Consider the following 14,291-nt stretch of genomic DNA (forward strand, 5'->3'; position numbering starts at 1 on the left):
CTGAAGTAAATGCACCACCTGCCACAGAAATATCTTTATTCCACACTTCTGAAAGATGGAGACTTTCTACCAAACAGAGCTGAGAGGACAGGAGCCAAGGACCTTCTGAGGCCTTCATTCCTCTGCACTGACACCTTCAGCTCCAATCACCTAAAACCTGAAATGTTCAGTTTTTTGTTTAGCTCCTCCGGCCTGTTTTTTGTTTACGTCTCCTGCTCTTGGAGGAAGGCAAAAACTGAGGCTTTTTGCACCATGAAAAAATTATTATAGCTGACAAAAGTAATAAATCGTCTCCTAAACAACTAATATACCAAAACTGCTTTTGGGTGTTGGATACAGATGACCAAGTCAAAAAAAAAAGGGCTTGGCTTAAATGAAACTACCTGGATGTCTACGCTATTCGGGAACTATTTCTGTAAACTGTCACAGGAAATGGAAAAAAGGGCGTGCTGCTGCTAAGATGTCAGGGATAAATAGAACACTGTGCTAAAATATTCATAACATGAGATTTTGATTCGAATTTTTAAAGTGGTGTAAAGATAGTTAATACCCATATTTATTTACTAAAATGCATTAAAATAGGCTTTATAGAGGCCCTTCAACACCCCCAGGCTTTGTTGCCCATGCAAATCTTCCTGAAATCAGATCAGCATGTTTTAAGAAGTCTCTTCATCTTAAGCCTAACCTACTGTGAGTTTTGCTAAAGCTGACATGGAAGTGCATCATTTTCCAATCAGAAAGAGTCTGCACAAGTTTCACCTTTAAAGAAAGGAAAGCAAGAACAATAGAGAAACTGTCCTTCCATCCATCTTCCTGGATGGGAAGCGAAACGTCTGGAAACTTGATAGTTTTTTTAACTTTTCTGGAACAATAGAGAAGTTTGAGAAGGAATGCAGAAAAAGTCTTCTGGAATAATGTTCTTTGCACAGAGGAGCCCAGAAGTGTCTAAAGTATTATTTATTACTCAAGCAGAAATCCTGCTGTTTAAAAACACTTTTGTAGAAGTTAGAGTATCAACTTAAGCTCTTTACTCAAGTAAAACTACTTAAATTATAAAAGGAATGCAGGAAAACATGTTCAGGAAAGATGCTTTAAACCTCATACTGGTTACTGCACTACCCTATGAAAGGAACATTTTTCTACTATATTGAACTCCCTGGAACTAAATTTTCTTAGTTTTATAACAAATAGTGTTAAATTTAACTTTGCATCATGTAGAAAAACAGTTTTTGGTATGTGGTTATCAACAAGTTGGGGCAGCACCGAGTCCAACCACAAAGAAATGAATTTTCCGCATGAAACTAATTATTTTGATGGTTTTAACTTTCGGCTGTTCAGTGAGGCAGTGGGAGCACTGCTGCCTTTCAGCAAGAAGGTTTCGGGTTCAATTCCCGGCCCAGGGTCTTTCTGCATGGAGTTTGCATGTTCTCCCTGAGCCTGCGTGGGTTCTCTCCGGGTACTCCAGCTTCCTCTCACAGTCCAAAAACACTGTTAGGTTAATTGGTTTCTCTAAATTCTTCTTAGAGGTTAGTGTGGATGGTTGTTTGTCCTGTTTGTCTCTGTGTTGCCCTGCAATGGACTGGAGACCTGTCCAGGATGGAACCCTCCTCTCTGTCCAGGATGGACCCCGCCTCTCTGTCCAGGGTGGACCCCTCCTCTCTGTCCAGGATGGACCCCTCCTCTCTGTTCAGGGTGGACCCCTCCTCTCTGTCCAGGATGGACCCCGCCTCTCTGTCCAGGGTGGACGCCTCCTCTCTGTCCAGGATGGACCCCTCCTCTCTGTCCAGGATGGACCCCTCCTCTCTGTCCAGGATTGACCCCTCCTCTCTGTCCAGGATGGACCCCGCCTCTCTGTCCAGGATGGACCCCTCCTCTCTGTCCAGGGTGGACGCCTCCTCTCTGTCCAGGATGGACCCCTCCTCTCTGTCCAGGGTGGACCCCTCCTCTCTGTCCAGGATGGACCCCTCCTCTCTGTCCAGGGTGGACCCCTCCTCTCTGTCCAGGGTGGACCCCTCCTCTCTGTCCAGGATGGACCCCGCCTCTCTGTCCAGGGTGGACCCCTCCTCTCTGTCCAGGGTGGACGCCTCCTCTCTGTCCAGGGTGGACCCCTCCTCTCTGTCCAGGATGGACCCCTCCTCTCTGTCCAGGGTGGACCCCTCCTCTCTGTCCAGGATGGACCCCTCCTCTCTGTCCAGGGTGGACGCCTCCTCTCTGTCCAGGGTGGACCCCTCCTCTCTGTCCAGGGTGGACCCCTCCTCTCTGTCCAGGATGGACCCCTCCTCTCTGTCCAGGGTGGACGCCTCCTCTCTGTCCAGGGTGGACCCCTCCTCTCTGTCCAGGGTGGACGCCTCCTCTCTGTCCAGGATGGACCCCTCCTCTCTGTCCAGGATGGACCCCTCCTCTCTGTCCAGGGTGGACGCCTCCTCTCTGTCCAGGGTGGACCCCTCCTCTCTGTCCAGGGTGGACCCCTCCTCTCTGTCCAGGGTGGACCCCTCCTCTCTGTCCAGGGTGGACCCCTCCTCTCTGTCCAGGATGGACCCCGCCTCTCTGTCCAGGGTGGACCCCTCCTCTCTGTCCAGGGTGGACCCCTCCTCTCTGTCCAGGGTGGACCCCTCCTCTCTGTCCAGGATGGACCCCTCCTCTCTGTCCAGGGTGGACCCCTCCTCTCTGTCCAGGGTGGACGCCTCCTCTCTGTCCAGGATGGACCCCTCCTCTCTGTCCAGGGTGGACCCCTCCTCTCTGTCCAGGATGGACCCCTCCTCTCTGTCCAGGGTGGACCCCTCCTCTCTGTCCAGGATGGACCCCTCCTCTCTGTCCAGGATGGACCCCGCCTCTCTGTCCAGGGTGGACGCCTCCTCTCTGTCCAGGATGGACCCCTCCTCTCTGTCCAGGATGGACCCCTCCTCTCTGTCCAGGATTGACCCCTCCTCTCTGTCCAGGATGGACCCCGCCTCTCTGTCCAGGATGGACCCCTCCTCTCTGTCCAGGGTGGACGCCTCCTCTCTGTCCAGGATGGACCCCTCCTCTCTGTCCAGGGTGGACCCCTCCTCTCTGTCCAGGATGGACCCCTCCTCTCTGTCCAGGGTGGACCCCTCCTCTCTGTCCAGGGTGGACCCCTCCTCTCTGTCCAGGGTGGACCCCTCCTCTCTGTCCAGGGTGGACGCCTCCTCTCTGTCCAGGATGGACCCCGCCTCTCTGTCCAGGGTGGACGCCTCCTCTCTGTCCAGGATGGACCCCTCCTCTCTGTCCAGGGTGGACGCCTCCTCTCTGTCCAGGGTGGACCCCTCCTCTCTGTCCAGGGTGGACCCCTCCTCTCTGTCCAGGGTGGACCCCTCCTCTCTGTCCAGGGTGGACCCCTCCTCTCTGTCCAGGGTGGACCCCTCCTCTCTGTCCAGGATGGACCCCTCCTCTCTGTCCAGGGTGGACCCCTCCTCTCTGTCCAGGATGGACCCCTCCTCTCTGTCCAGGGTGGACCCCTCCTCTCTGTCCAGGGTGGACCCCGCCTCTCTGTCCAGGATGGACCCCTCCTCTCTGTCCAGGGTGGACCCCTCCTCTCTGTCCAGGGTGGACCCCTCCTCTCTGTCCAGGGTGGACCCCTCCTCTCTGTCCAGGATGGACCCCTCCTCTCTGTCCAGGATGGACCCCTCCTCTCTGTCCAGGGTGGACCCCTCCTCTCTGTCCAGGGTGGACCCCTCCTCTCTGTCCAGGGTGGACCCCTCCTCTCTGTCCAGGGTGGACGCCTCCTCTCTGTCCAGGGTGGACCCCTCCTCTCTGTCCAGGGTGGACCCCTCCTCTCTGTCCAGGGTGGACCCCTCCTCTCTGTCCAGGATGGACCCCTCCTCTCTGTCCAGGGTGGACCCCTCCTCTCTGTTCAGGATGGACCCCGCCTCTCTGTCCAGGGTGGACCCCTCCTCTCTGTCCAGGATGGACCCCTCCTCTCTGTCCAGGGTGGACCCCTCCTCTCTGTCCAGGATGGACCCCTCCTCTCTGTCCAGGGTGGACCCCTCCTCTCTGTCCAGGATGGACCCCTCCTCTCTGTCCAGGGTGGACCCCTCCTCTCTGTCCAGGGTGGACCCCGCCTCTCTGTCCAGGATGGACCCCTCCTCTCTGTCCAGGGTGGACCCCTCCTCTCTGTCCAGGGTGGACCCCTCCTCTCTGTCCAGGGTGGACCCCTCCTCTCTGTCCAGGATGGACCCCTCCTCTCTGTCCAGGGTGGACGCCTCCTCTCTGTCCAGGATGGACCCCTCCTCTCTGTCCAGGGTGGACCCCGCCTCTCTGTCCAGGATGGACCCCTCCTCTCTGTCCAGGATGGACCCCTCCTCTCTGTCCAGGATGGACCCCTCCTCTCTGTCCAGGGTGGACGCCTCCTCTCTGTCCAGGGTGGACCCCTCCTCTCTGTCCAGGATGGACCCCTCCTCTCTGTCCAGGGTGGACCCCGCCTCTCTGTCCAGGGTGGACGCCTCCTCTCTGTCCAGGATGGACCCCTCCTCTCTGTCCAGGGTGGACCCCTCCTCTCTGTCCAGGGTGGACCCCTCCTCTCTGTCCAGGATGGACCCCTCCTCTCTGTCCAGGGTGGACCCCTCCTCTCTGTCCAGGATGGACCCCTCCTCTCTGTCCAGGATGGACCCCTCCTCTCTGTCCAGGGTGGACCCCGCCTCTCTGTCCAGGATGGACCCCTCCTCTCTGTCCAGGATGGACCCCTCCTCTCTGTCCAGGGTGGACCCCTCCTCTCTGTCCAGGATGGACCCCTCCTCTCTGTCCAGGATGGACCCCGCCTCTCTGTCCAGGGTGGACCCCTCCTCTCTGTCCAGGGTGGACCCCTCCTCTCTGTCCAGGGTGGACCCCTCCTCTCTGTCCAGGGTGGACGCCTCCTCTCTGTCCAGGATGGACCCCTCCTCTCTGTCCAGGATGGACCCCTCCTCTCTGTCCAGGGTGGACCCCTCCTCTCTGTCCAGGATGGACCCCTCCTCTCTGTCCAGGATGGACCCCTCCTCTCTGTCCAGGATGGACCCCTCCTCTCTGTCCAGGATGGACCCCTCCTCTCTGTCCAGGGTGGACCCCTCCTCTCTGTCCAGGATGGACCCCTCCTCTCTGTCCAGGATGGACCCCTCCTCTCTGTCCAGGATGGACCCCTCCTCTCTGTCCAGGATGGACCCCTCCTCTCTGTCCAGGGTGGACGCCTCCTCTCTGTCCAGGGTGGACCCCTCCTCTCTGTCCAGGATGGACCCCTCCTCTCTGTCCAGGGTGGACCCCGCCTCTCTGTCCAGGGTGGACGCCTCCTCTCTGTCCAGGATGGACCCCTCCTCTCTGTCCAGGGTGGACCCCTCCTCTCTGTCCAGGGTGGACCCCTCCTCTCTGTCCAGGATGGACCCCTCCTCTCTGTCCAGGGTGGACCCCTCCTCTCTGTCCAGGATGGACCCCTCCTCTCTGTCCAGGATGGACCCCTCCTCTCTGTCCAGGGTGGACCCCGCCTCTCTGTCCAGGATGGACCCCTCCTCTCTGTCCAGGATGGACCCCTCCTCTCTGTCCAGGGTGGACCCCTCCTCTCTGTCCAGGATGGACCCCTCCTCTCTGTCCAGGATGGACCCCGCCTCTCTGTCCAGGGTGGACCCCTCCTCTCTGTCCAGGGTGGACCCCTCCTCTCTGTCCAGGGTGGACCCCTCCTCTCTGTCCAGGGTGGACGCCTCCTCTCTGTCCAGGATGGACCCCTCCTCTCTGTCCAGGGTGGACCCCTCCTCTCTGTCCAGGGTGGACCCCTCCTCTCTGTCCAGGATGGACCCCTCCTCTCTGTCCAGGGTGGACCCCTCCTCTCTGTTCAGGATGGACCCCGCCTCTCTGTCCAGGGTGGACCCCTCCTCTCTGTCCAGGATGGACCCCTCCTCTCTGTCCAGGGTGGACCCCTCCTCTCTGTCCAGGATGGACCCCTCCTCTCTGTCCAGGGTGGACCCCTCCTCTCTGTCCAGGATGGACCCCTCCTCTCTGTCCAGGGTGGACCCCTCCTCTCTGTCCAGGGTGGACCCCGCCTCTCTGTCCAGGATGGACCCCTCCTCTCTGTCCAGGGTGGACCCCTCCTCTCTGTCCAGGGTGGACCCCTCCTCTCTGTCCAGGGTGGACCCCTCCTCTCTGTCCAGGATGGACCCCTCCTCTCTGTCCAGGGTGGACGCCTCCTCTCTGTCCAGGATGGACCCCTCCTCTCTGTCCAGGGTGGACCCCGCCTCTCTGTCCAGGATGGACCCCTCCTCTCTGTCCAGGATGGACCCCTCCTCTCTGTCCAGGGTGGACCCCTCCTCTCTGTCCAGGATGGACCCCTCCTCTCTGTCCAGGGTGGACGCCTCCTCTCTGTCCAGGGTGGACCCCTCCTCTCTGTCCAGGATGGACCCCTCCTCTCTGTCCAGGGTGGACCCCGCCTCTCTGTCCAGGGTGGACCCCTCCTCTCTGTCCAGGATGGACCCCTCCTCTCTGTCCAGGGTGGACCCCTCCTCTCTGTTCAGGGTGGACCCCTCCTCTCTGTCCAGGGTGGACGCCTCCTCTCTGTCCAGGGTGGACCCCGCCTCTCTGTCCAGGGTGGACCCCTCCTCTCTGTCCAGGATGGACCCCGCCTCTCTGTCCAGGGTGGACCCCTCCTCTCTGTCCAGGATGGACCCCTCCTCTCTGTCCAGGGTGGACCCCTCCTCTCTGTCCAGGGTGGACCCCTCCTCTCTGTCCAGGGTGGACCCCTCCTCTCTGTCCAGGATGGACCCCGCCTCTCTGTCCAGGATGGACCCCTCCTCTCTGTCCAGGGTGGACCCCTCCTCTCTGTCCAGGATGGACCCCTCCTCTCTGTCCAGGGTGGACCCCTCCTCTCTGTCCAGGATGGACCCCTCCTCTCTGTCCAGGATGGACCCCTCCTCTCTGTCCAGGGTGGACCCCTCCTCTCTGTCCAGGATGGACCCCTCCTCTCTGTCCAGGGTGGACCCCTCCTCTCTGTCCAGGATGGACCCCTCCTCTCTGTCCAGGGTGGACCCCTCCTCTCTGTCCAGGATGGACCCCTCCTCTCTGTCCAGGATGGACCCCTCCTCTCTGTCCAGGGTGGACCCCTCCTCTCTGTCCAGGGTGGACCCCTCCTCTCTGTCCAGGATGGACCCCGCCTCTCTGTCCAGGGTGGACCCCTCCTCTCTGTCCAGGATGGACCCCGCCTCTCTGTCCAGGGTGGACGCCTCCTCTCTGTCCAGGATGGACCCCGCCTCTCTGTCCAGGGTGGACCCCTCCTCTCTGTCCAGGGTGGACCCCGCCTCTCATCCGTACACAGCTGCAGATAGACACCAGCACCCCTCACCACCCTGCTTGGGATAAGCGTGATGGATGGTTTTAACTTTGTTTAAATACCAACAGGCCATAAAGAAAATTAGTTTAAATGAAACAAAACAAAAAATTTTTAAGGACTAGAAAGTAGAGATAATTGCTAAAAAAAAATGTACGTAGTAGAAGTAAAAAATTATCTAAAAAATAATTACTCCAGTAAAGTATATATAGCCAAAATTGAACAAAGTAATGTACTTGACAGCTCTGGATGAGTCTACATGTAAATAAGGAGAACAGAAGACTTTAGTTAGAATAGTTTAGGGAGACGTTTAGCATCACATTTTACCCAGAATGCATTGGATAATAGGGCGTTTGAGGAAAGTAAAAAATAAAAAATACAACAAACTAAATAGACCCTGCAACCTGACAATAGCACGAAACAAACCAGGAAATTCCCCAAGGACGGGCGGAGTTCCTCCTTTTATTCTGGGTTTGAGGTTGCACACTGCAAAAACGATCTAGAAATTAGTAAAAATGTCCTTAATTTATTGTATTCACCCATAATTTGAGTAGGTAAATGAGAAAGTTTGCCAATGGAATGAGTAATTTTACTCTTAAAATAAGATAATTAGATAATATGCACTTAAAATAAGACAATGCAATAGTGTTTTCTTATTTTAAGTGTAATTTGTCTTGTTCCATTGGCAGAATGTCTCTTTTACCTCCTTAATTCAAGAACAAGTGCCCTTATCTTAAGAAAAAATAACTTATCTAGATTTAGATTTTTTTCAGTGCATCTTAAAAATCTTTTGGCGCATCTTTGATTGTGACAGCCCATTAAAACACTGTTAAATGACAACATGAACGTCACCGTCTTCAGAGTAACTAAAGACGCTCCGGGTCGATTCACCTCTTCCACAAACAGCCCATTAGGCTCATTCTCTGTTACTAAAACACAAAAAAATCAGAAGCAATAAACAGACCTGCAGATCATTTGGGGAGTGTTTATTTGTAACAGGTAATAATACATGGTGAAATATGTAAATCAAGATAGAACCCAAAGTAAATCATCTAAAAACCCGACGTAGAATGTCATATTCAATAAAGATAAAAATAATGCTTCAATTTACATTAAGAAAGTGTTAGCTGAGGTAAAGTTAAAATAGGTCTAGAAATGTTATGTACTAAACAGCAACGGTTCCCTTTTTATTCCGCTTCTTCGCTCACCTTCTAGTAGTTTCAACATTTGTAGGTTAATTATTATCCTCGTCCAAAAGAGATTTGGAGCTGCATGGGGACCCTGGCCATAAAATAGGGATATATTGGCGTCACAGTTAATGAAGCTGTAGCAGGGGATGTTGCAGAGGGGATTAAGCACCTGTCCAACAGGTGATGGATGAAGGGCTGGAGACACAGTGACAGTCAGGTGGTGCGGCTGCAGCTGCTTCAAACACAATGCCGAGTGTTTAGTGGTTGAAAGGCACAGGGCTGTGCCACGCGTCTGGTGGACAAACTGTAGGAACTAATATGCTCCGGGCATAAAAGGAATCTGCAGCGACGGGACCACAGAAGAGGAAGAGGGGCGTGCTGCACGGTTTAGAAGCTGAACTTACTCCGAGTGACGCGTATAAGCTGAACAAAAAGACGATGCAGTGCAGAGCTGAAGCTGCAAACAAAACTTTGAGGGAGAAAAATAAAAAACATGCAGTGCTTTGCAAAAATATTCACAACACAGAATGTTCTCACATTTTGTCATATTGTAACCTCAAATCTCAAAGGATATTGGCGGCGAAGTTTTGTGATAAATAAATACAAAATAATGTATGAATGTGGAAGAGAAGGAACATTTTTGTTCCTTCTTAATTAGCTCGTTATGGAGTTACATTAAGCCCTCAAATGGTTCTTTTCAGTGGAGCATTATGCTAACAGGACATTACTTTAAGGGTATTACAGTAAGGGTGGCTAACAAATGTATCCAACACTTTGTCCAACATCCTTTCACAGGACTGAATTTAAATGGGATATATTTTTTACAGGAATCAAGAGTTAAGGGCTTTAAAGTCAACTATCAGTTTTAGTCCGTGAGGCAGACACCCTGTCTACTTTTAAGGCTAGGCTTAAAACTTTCCTTTTTGATAAAGCTTCTAGTTAGAGTGGCTCAGGTTATCCTGAGCTATCTCTATAGTTCTGCTGCTATAGGCTTAGACTGCTGGAGGACATAGGGACCCCTTTTTCATCATTCTGCTTCATTCTATCTCTATTCTCCCACTCTGCAGAATCTGTTAGTTCAATCTCTAACGTTCTGCTCTCTCTGCTTTTTCTCATAGTAGCTTCATCTGGTCTGTTCCTGTTTGGCTGTGACTCCATCCTGGAGAGAAATATCAGCTGTGCTGCTGCCATCAACACCTTTGTTTCTAGATGTTGGAGCTTGGCCTGTCTTCCAGTGTAGTCCTGTTTCTCTGACTGTGACTAACTGGATGTGCTCTCTTCATCCTCTGACATGGGAGCTGGCTCGGAGCTCGTCTGCCTGGCTGTGTGTTTCCTGGACGGGGCCGCCTGTGGAGCTGGTTGACAGTTGCCTTTTGTATCTATGCTTCTTTTTCTATGTCTGCTTCTGTCTCCTTGAACCCCAGTGGGCCTCAGCAGATGGCCGCTCACACTGAGCCTGGTTCTGCTGGAGGTTTCTTCCTGTTCACAGAGAGTTTTTCCTCTCCACTGTCGCTACAAGCATGCTTAGTGTGAGGGATTGCTGAAGAGTCAATGAGTCGATGCAATCAGCTGGTTTTCCTTGGATAGAAAACTTTGAATCAATCTGACTGGTTGATCTGGTTGAACTGGAAAGTGACCTGAGATGACATGATGTGAATTGGAGCTATAGAAATAAACTGAACAGAATCAGAAATAATTCATAAAACCTTCTTCCCAGGACTTTAGTTCCTAATCAGGTGATGTCTGAAGGGAACTGGTTAGAATGGTTCATTCATGGTATTGGATTGAATACAGCTAAATACTTTTTTGGGACCATATTTACCAGGAATTTGTTTTTCGTTTCTTTAAGTGAAATGGGCTAAACGTTAATAAATACCAGAGCTTTCAGATTTCTACTGGGAGCAAAACTAGAGAGAATCTTAGCTTTTCCTTCTGGTTCACATCTTTGTGTTACTTTGTGTTGTTTTCTTTATCATTAAAACAGAAGACATTATATTTGTGGTTACAAAGTGACCAAATTTTGAAAAGTGTATGAATACCTCTGCAAGGCACTGTGTGTTGGTATTGCTTGGGTCAAACATCAAGAGTTTGCATAACTGAAGCCTTCCTATTTTATGGCGCAGACGTCCGGTGGACAAAATGGTTGTTGTTGTTCTCATTATTTACAAAATGAGTTTGGCAAATCAAGGATCGGATGCCTTAAAGCCATGTTGACTCTATATCTCCTATAGAGCTGACCCCAGCGGCTTGATTGACTTAGAAAATAAAAATTCAATTTTTCAGGTTGATCTCTCTTTTTTCTTTTACATCATTATTGTACAAAAAGCTAAAGAGAATGAAGAGTTCAATCACAGGATCTGTTTAAACTTGCAACTCTTCCCTCCCAGGGTCCATTCCTCCACCAATGGTCTGGTTGTCTGACCTCTGCGCCGGTCTGTCAGCGAGCAGAGGCGTTTGGCAAATTACTGCGTGTGCGAATGTTACACAAGGTGTGGCATGGCTGTGTGTGTGTGTGTGTTTGCATGTAGGCTCACTGCTGTGTGCAAAGGATGCATGGAGTGTGAGTAGCTCCCAGAGAGTCTGATTCTGCATAGTGATCCAGCAGACACTCACAAGCAAGGGGCAGAAAACACCCTAATCAATCATCAACCAATCAGAAGCAGTGATCCCCAGTAACGGGCTATCCCTGAAAGAGTCTGGGCACCTCCCGAGGGATTGCCTCGCTATGCGTATGCAGGTTCTCTCCGTTAAAAACCACACGTGCATGTGTGTGTGCGTGTGTTTCACAAACGGGGAGGCACTGCTTGACTCAGTCTCATCCAGGCAGCAGAGTCTCTGGCCAGACACGACAGGCAGAGGAAAGGGTGTGGGAGCGAGGGAAGGAGGGAGGGAGGAAGGAGGGAGGGAGGGAGAGGAGTGGCTCATGTCCGTAAGGCTGGGTGTGAATCGCTGGAGGGAGGGGAGCAGAGAAGAGCTGGACCTGTCTGGGTGATGGATGTCCCTCCTGCCTGTGGAGGATGACTGAGAGGGCTCTCTCTCCTCTTAGGAGGAGGAAAGACTGCAGAGAGGTGGAGGAGGAGGACGGTGGGAGTGTTGAAGCTCCTCCTGGGAGGTTGTTAGCAGGAAGAGAAGATGAAGGACTTGGCCAGGCAGGGATGTGCCAGACATGCACGCTCACTCCAAAACACACACGCACGCACGCTCGCTCGCTCGCTCAGAGGTAAAGGGTTCTCCTCCTGTTCGCTCAGTGCTGGTCAGGTCTGTCTTCCTGGGTATCTCTTTATTTCTTCCCCTTGTTTATCTGGGCGTAGAGAGGATCCTTCCCCTTCTGTTAAAGAGAGAGAACAAAATCAGCCACCTTTTTCTTTGTGCATCTAGCGCCTGGCCTCTGCACTCCCTCTGAATGCAAAACTGCTTATTTCCACTGCAAACATCATAAATGCACAAGCCGTGACAGGTGCAAGCTGGAGCTGCTGGGGTTTTTCTCATGCTACACCTAAAACCACCACCAGAGGGCAGTAGCACATCACCTATAACTCCAAAATCTGTTTTTTTTCATCACTCACTGAAGTTTTTTATTTTTTATGTGTGTGAGTTATTGTTTCTGTGTGTCATTGTGCTCAGACATGCATGTTCCATCCTACCTCAGGTTCCCTCCAGGACCAGAATGAATCAGAGGTATAAACCAGTGCCTTAAAACACCGGTTCTGAGTCATCATGTCTGAATTTGTCTCTAATCTAGCCAGAAGACCACATCACAGGATGGAACATCCTGCAGCCAGAGCACCGAACCCTGCTGCACGCTGCTCACAACGGGGCGGTTATTACCGCACGCATAATTACAGCCAGTCATTCAGTTCACCGTACTGGCAGCCTCTTCTGAAGCTGGACTATTAAACTGGAGCTGTCCGTCTCAGAGAGGAGAGGAAGGAGGATTTAGAGGTTGGAGTCAAACTGAGAGGCAGTAGAAACTTATAAAAAAAAAACGATACGCATGCTTCAATAAAACAATCTGTTCGGCTACAAAAGCAAAAATGTAACGCAACCTGCAGGATTTGGAAGTAGAGAAAATGAAAACAACAACAAAAAATTGGGATGAACATCCAAACAGCATTTCTCCAGGGTGTTATCTATCAAGATCATTGCATTTTTATACTATCTTCTCTTCTAAATTCATATAACTTGATTACATGCTTGATAAGATGCATTATTTTACTTTTATATTGATCAGAACTATTTTATTATCTTTTTTTGGCTCTAAAAACTTCTCTTTAAAGTTGCAGAAGGATCAGTGTTGTCATCACATTTTTTTTTTATGAACTATGAATGAAAAGCTTCCCCACAGCATAATGCTGCCAGCACCATGGTTCACTGTAGTGGGGGTGTGTTCAGGCTGGTGTGTATTTCTGTTAGCACTCGCAGCATTACACATGGAGGGAAAAAAGAAAGTAAACTGATCTGATCTGACTGGGTTCCTCATCCATAAACCACCTTCAAATGTGTTTGTGTTGTCTAACAAAAATGATTTTCTTATACTTTCTCCTCCACAAAGGCCATATTATTAAAGTACATGACTTATTGTTGTCCTCTCTTGTCACACCAGAGCTGTGGATCTCTGCAGCTCCTCCAAAGTTACCATGATTGTGACTTTTTTAAATAATGCACTCAATGCTGCCCTGTGGCTTTGGGTCGATCCACTAATGAGGTCTAAAGGTAAAACCTTTCACTTAACTTTATCGAGGGGTATCAGACTAAAACAGCTTACCAAACATATCAGACTTTAAAAATGTGGAAAATGATATATGCAATTCCCTTCAAGCTTATGTTAAAATGTGTCGTTGTTGGTCACATAAAAAAGACACAATAAAGTTTGCAGGATGGAGACATTTCTAAAAGTTCAAAGTTAGAAAACTTTGGGAAGAAAATATATTAATAAATAAGAAATATTTAAAAATATATATAAATATAAAAGCTAAATTCAAAGATCTATAAGTATTAATGCGCAGGATTTCCGTTGGCTTTGGTGAATCAATGTTTACACATTAATCTACAAACTATCAAAGAATATTCGAATGCTGAGCGTGGAAAGTTTCGGCTCCTTTCCTCAAACACCTGCTTTCAGTTTTTTTCCTGCGTCTTTTTTAACGTATGAATCAGATTTGATCAAATCCAGAACAGGGGTTGAATTAAACAGGTTAGAGAAGTTGCCAATGCCCCACCCCCCCCCAAAAAAACACGTTAAACGACCTTAAAAGATGAAAGAAACATCGATCAAGACCAATTTAAAAGAAATAAAGTCACTTCTGAGATAACAGTTTTAATTGATCCATAAACTATTCCTAGAAGGTATCTCAAAATAAAATTAAAATCCTCTGTTGAGTGGGAAGAGGGTTGTCTTTCAAAATAAAATGTTAATAGAGACAATAGATATTTGCAAAACATAAAAATAGTATTATGTATTATATTATATATATTAATAGGAAAGTGAAGAAATCTGAGCTTGTAAAATGTCGAGTTACCGCCGCCACACAGCAGACAGTTGTGAGTCTGGGACGTCGGCCTTAGCTGAGAGCTTGGGCTGTAAATGTAGCAGCAGCCAAGGCCAAGCAGTCAGCAGAAAGTAGCTGCCTGCAGCCCCCGGAGAAGTGACAGCGAGGCTGAGACCAGCAGCGACAGCAACACTTCACGCTCAGCCAATGCACCACAGCCACCGCCCTGCGGCGTCGCCTCACATCTAACCAGTCCTGCCAGACGAGGCCACTTCATCCCCAGCCAAGACAGAGAGCTGGGGGGGGGGTGTT

At 50.7% G+C, this 14,291-nt stretch overlaps 1 protein-coding gene across 9 annotated transcripts in view; it reads right to left on the reverse strand.

Moving 5' to 3' along the window:
* Positions 1 to 10,341: 10,341 nt before the first annotated feature.
* dab1a (DAB adaptor protein 1a) overlaps positions 10,342 to 14,291 on the reverse strand; it is a 198,099-nt gene continuing 194,149 nt past the window's right edge. For all 9 annotated transcript variants that reach the window (XM_038268832.1, XM_038268842.1, XM_038268825.1 and 6 more), the window contains one exon: positions 10,342 to 11,818. Coding sequence is in view for 2 of the 9 variants with exons in the window: in XM_038268825.1 (XP_038124753.1) it covers positions 11,771 to 11,818 (48 nt within the window). In the remaining 7 variants the exon portion in view is untranslated. The remainder of the gene's footprint in view (positions 11,819 to 14,291) is intronic.

This window comes from Cyprinodon tularosa, unplaced genomic scaffold (assembly GCF_016077235.1).
Source record: "Cyprinodon tularosa strain WSP-4 unplaced genomic scaffold, ASM1607723v1 ctg119, whole genome shotgun sequence".
NCBI lineage: Eukaryota > Metazoa > Chordata > Actinopteri > Cyprinodontiformes > Cyprinodontidae > Cyprinodon > Cyprinodon tularosa.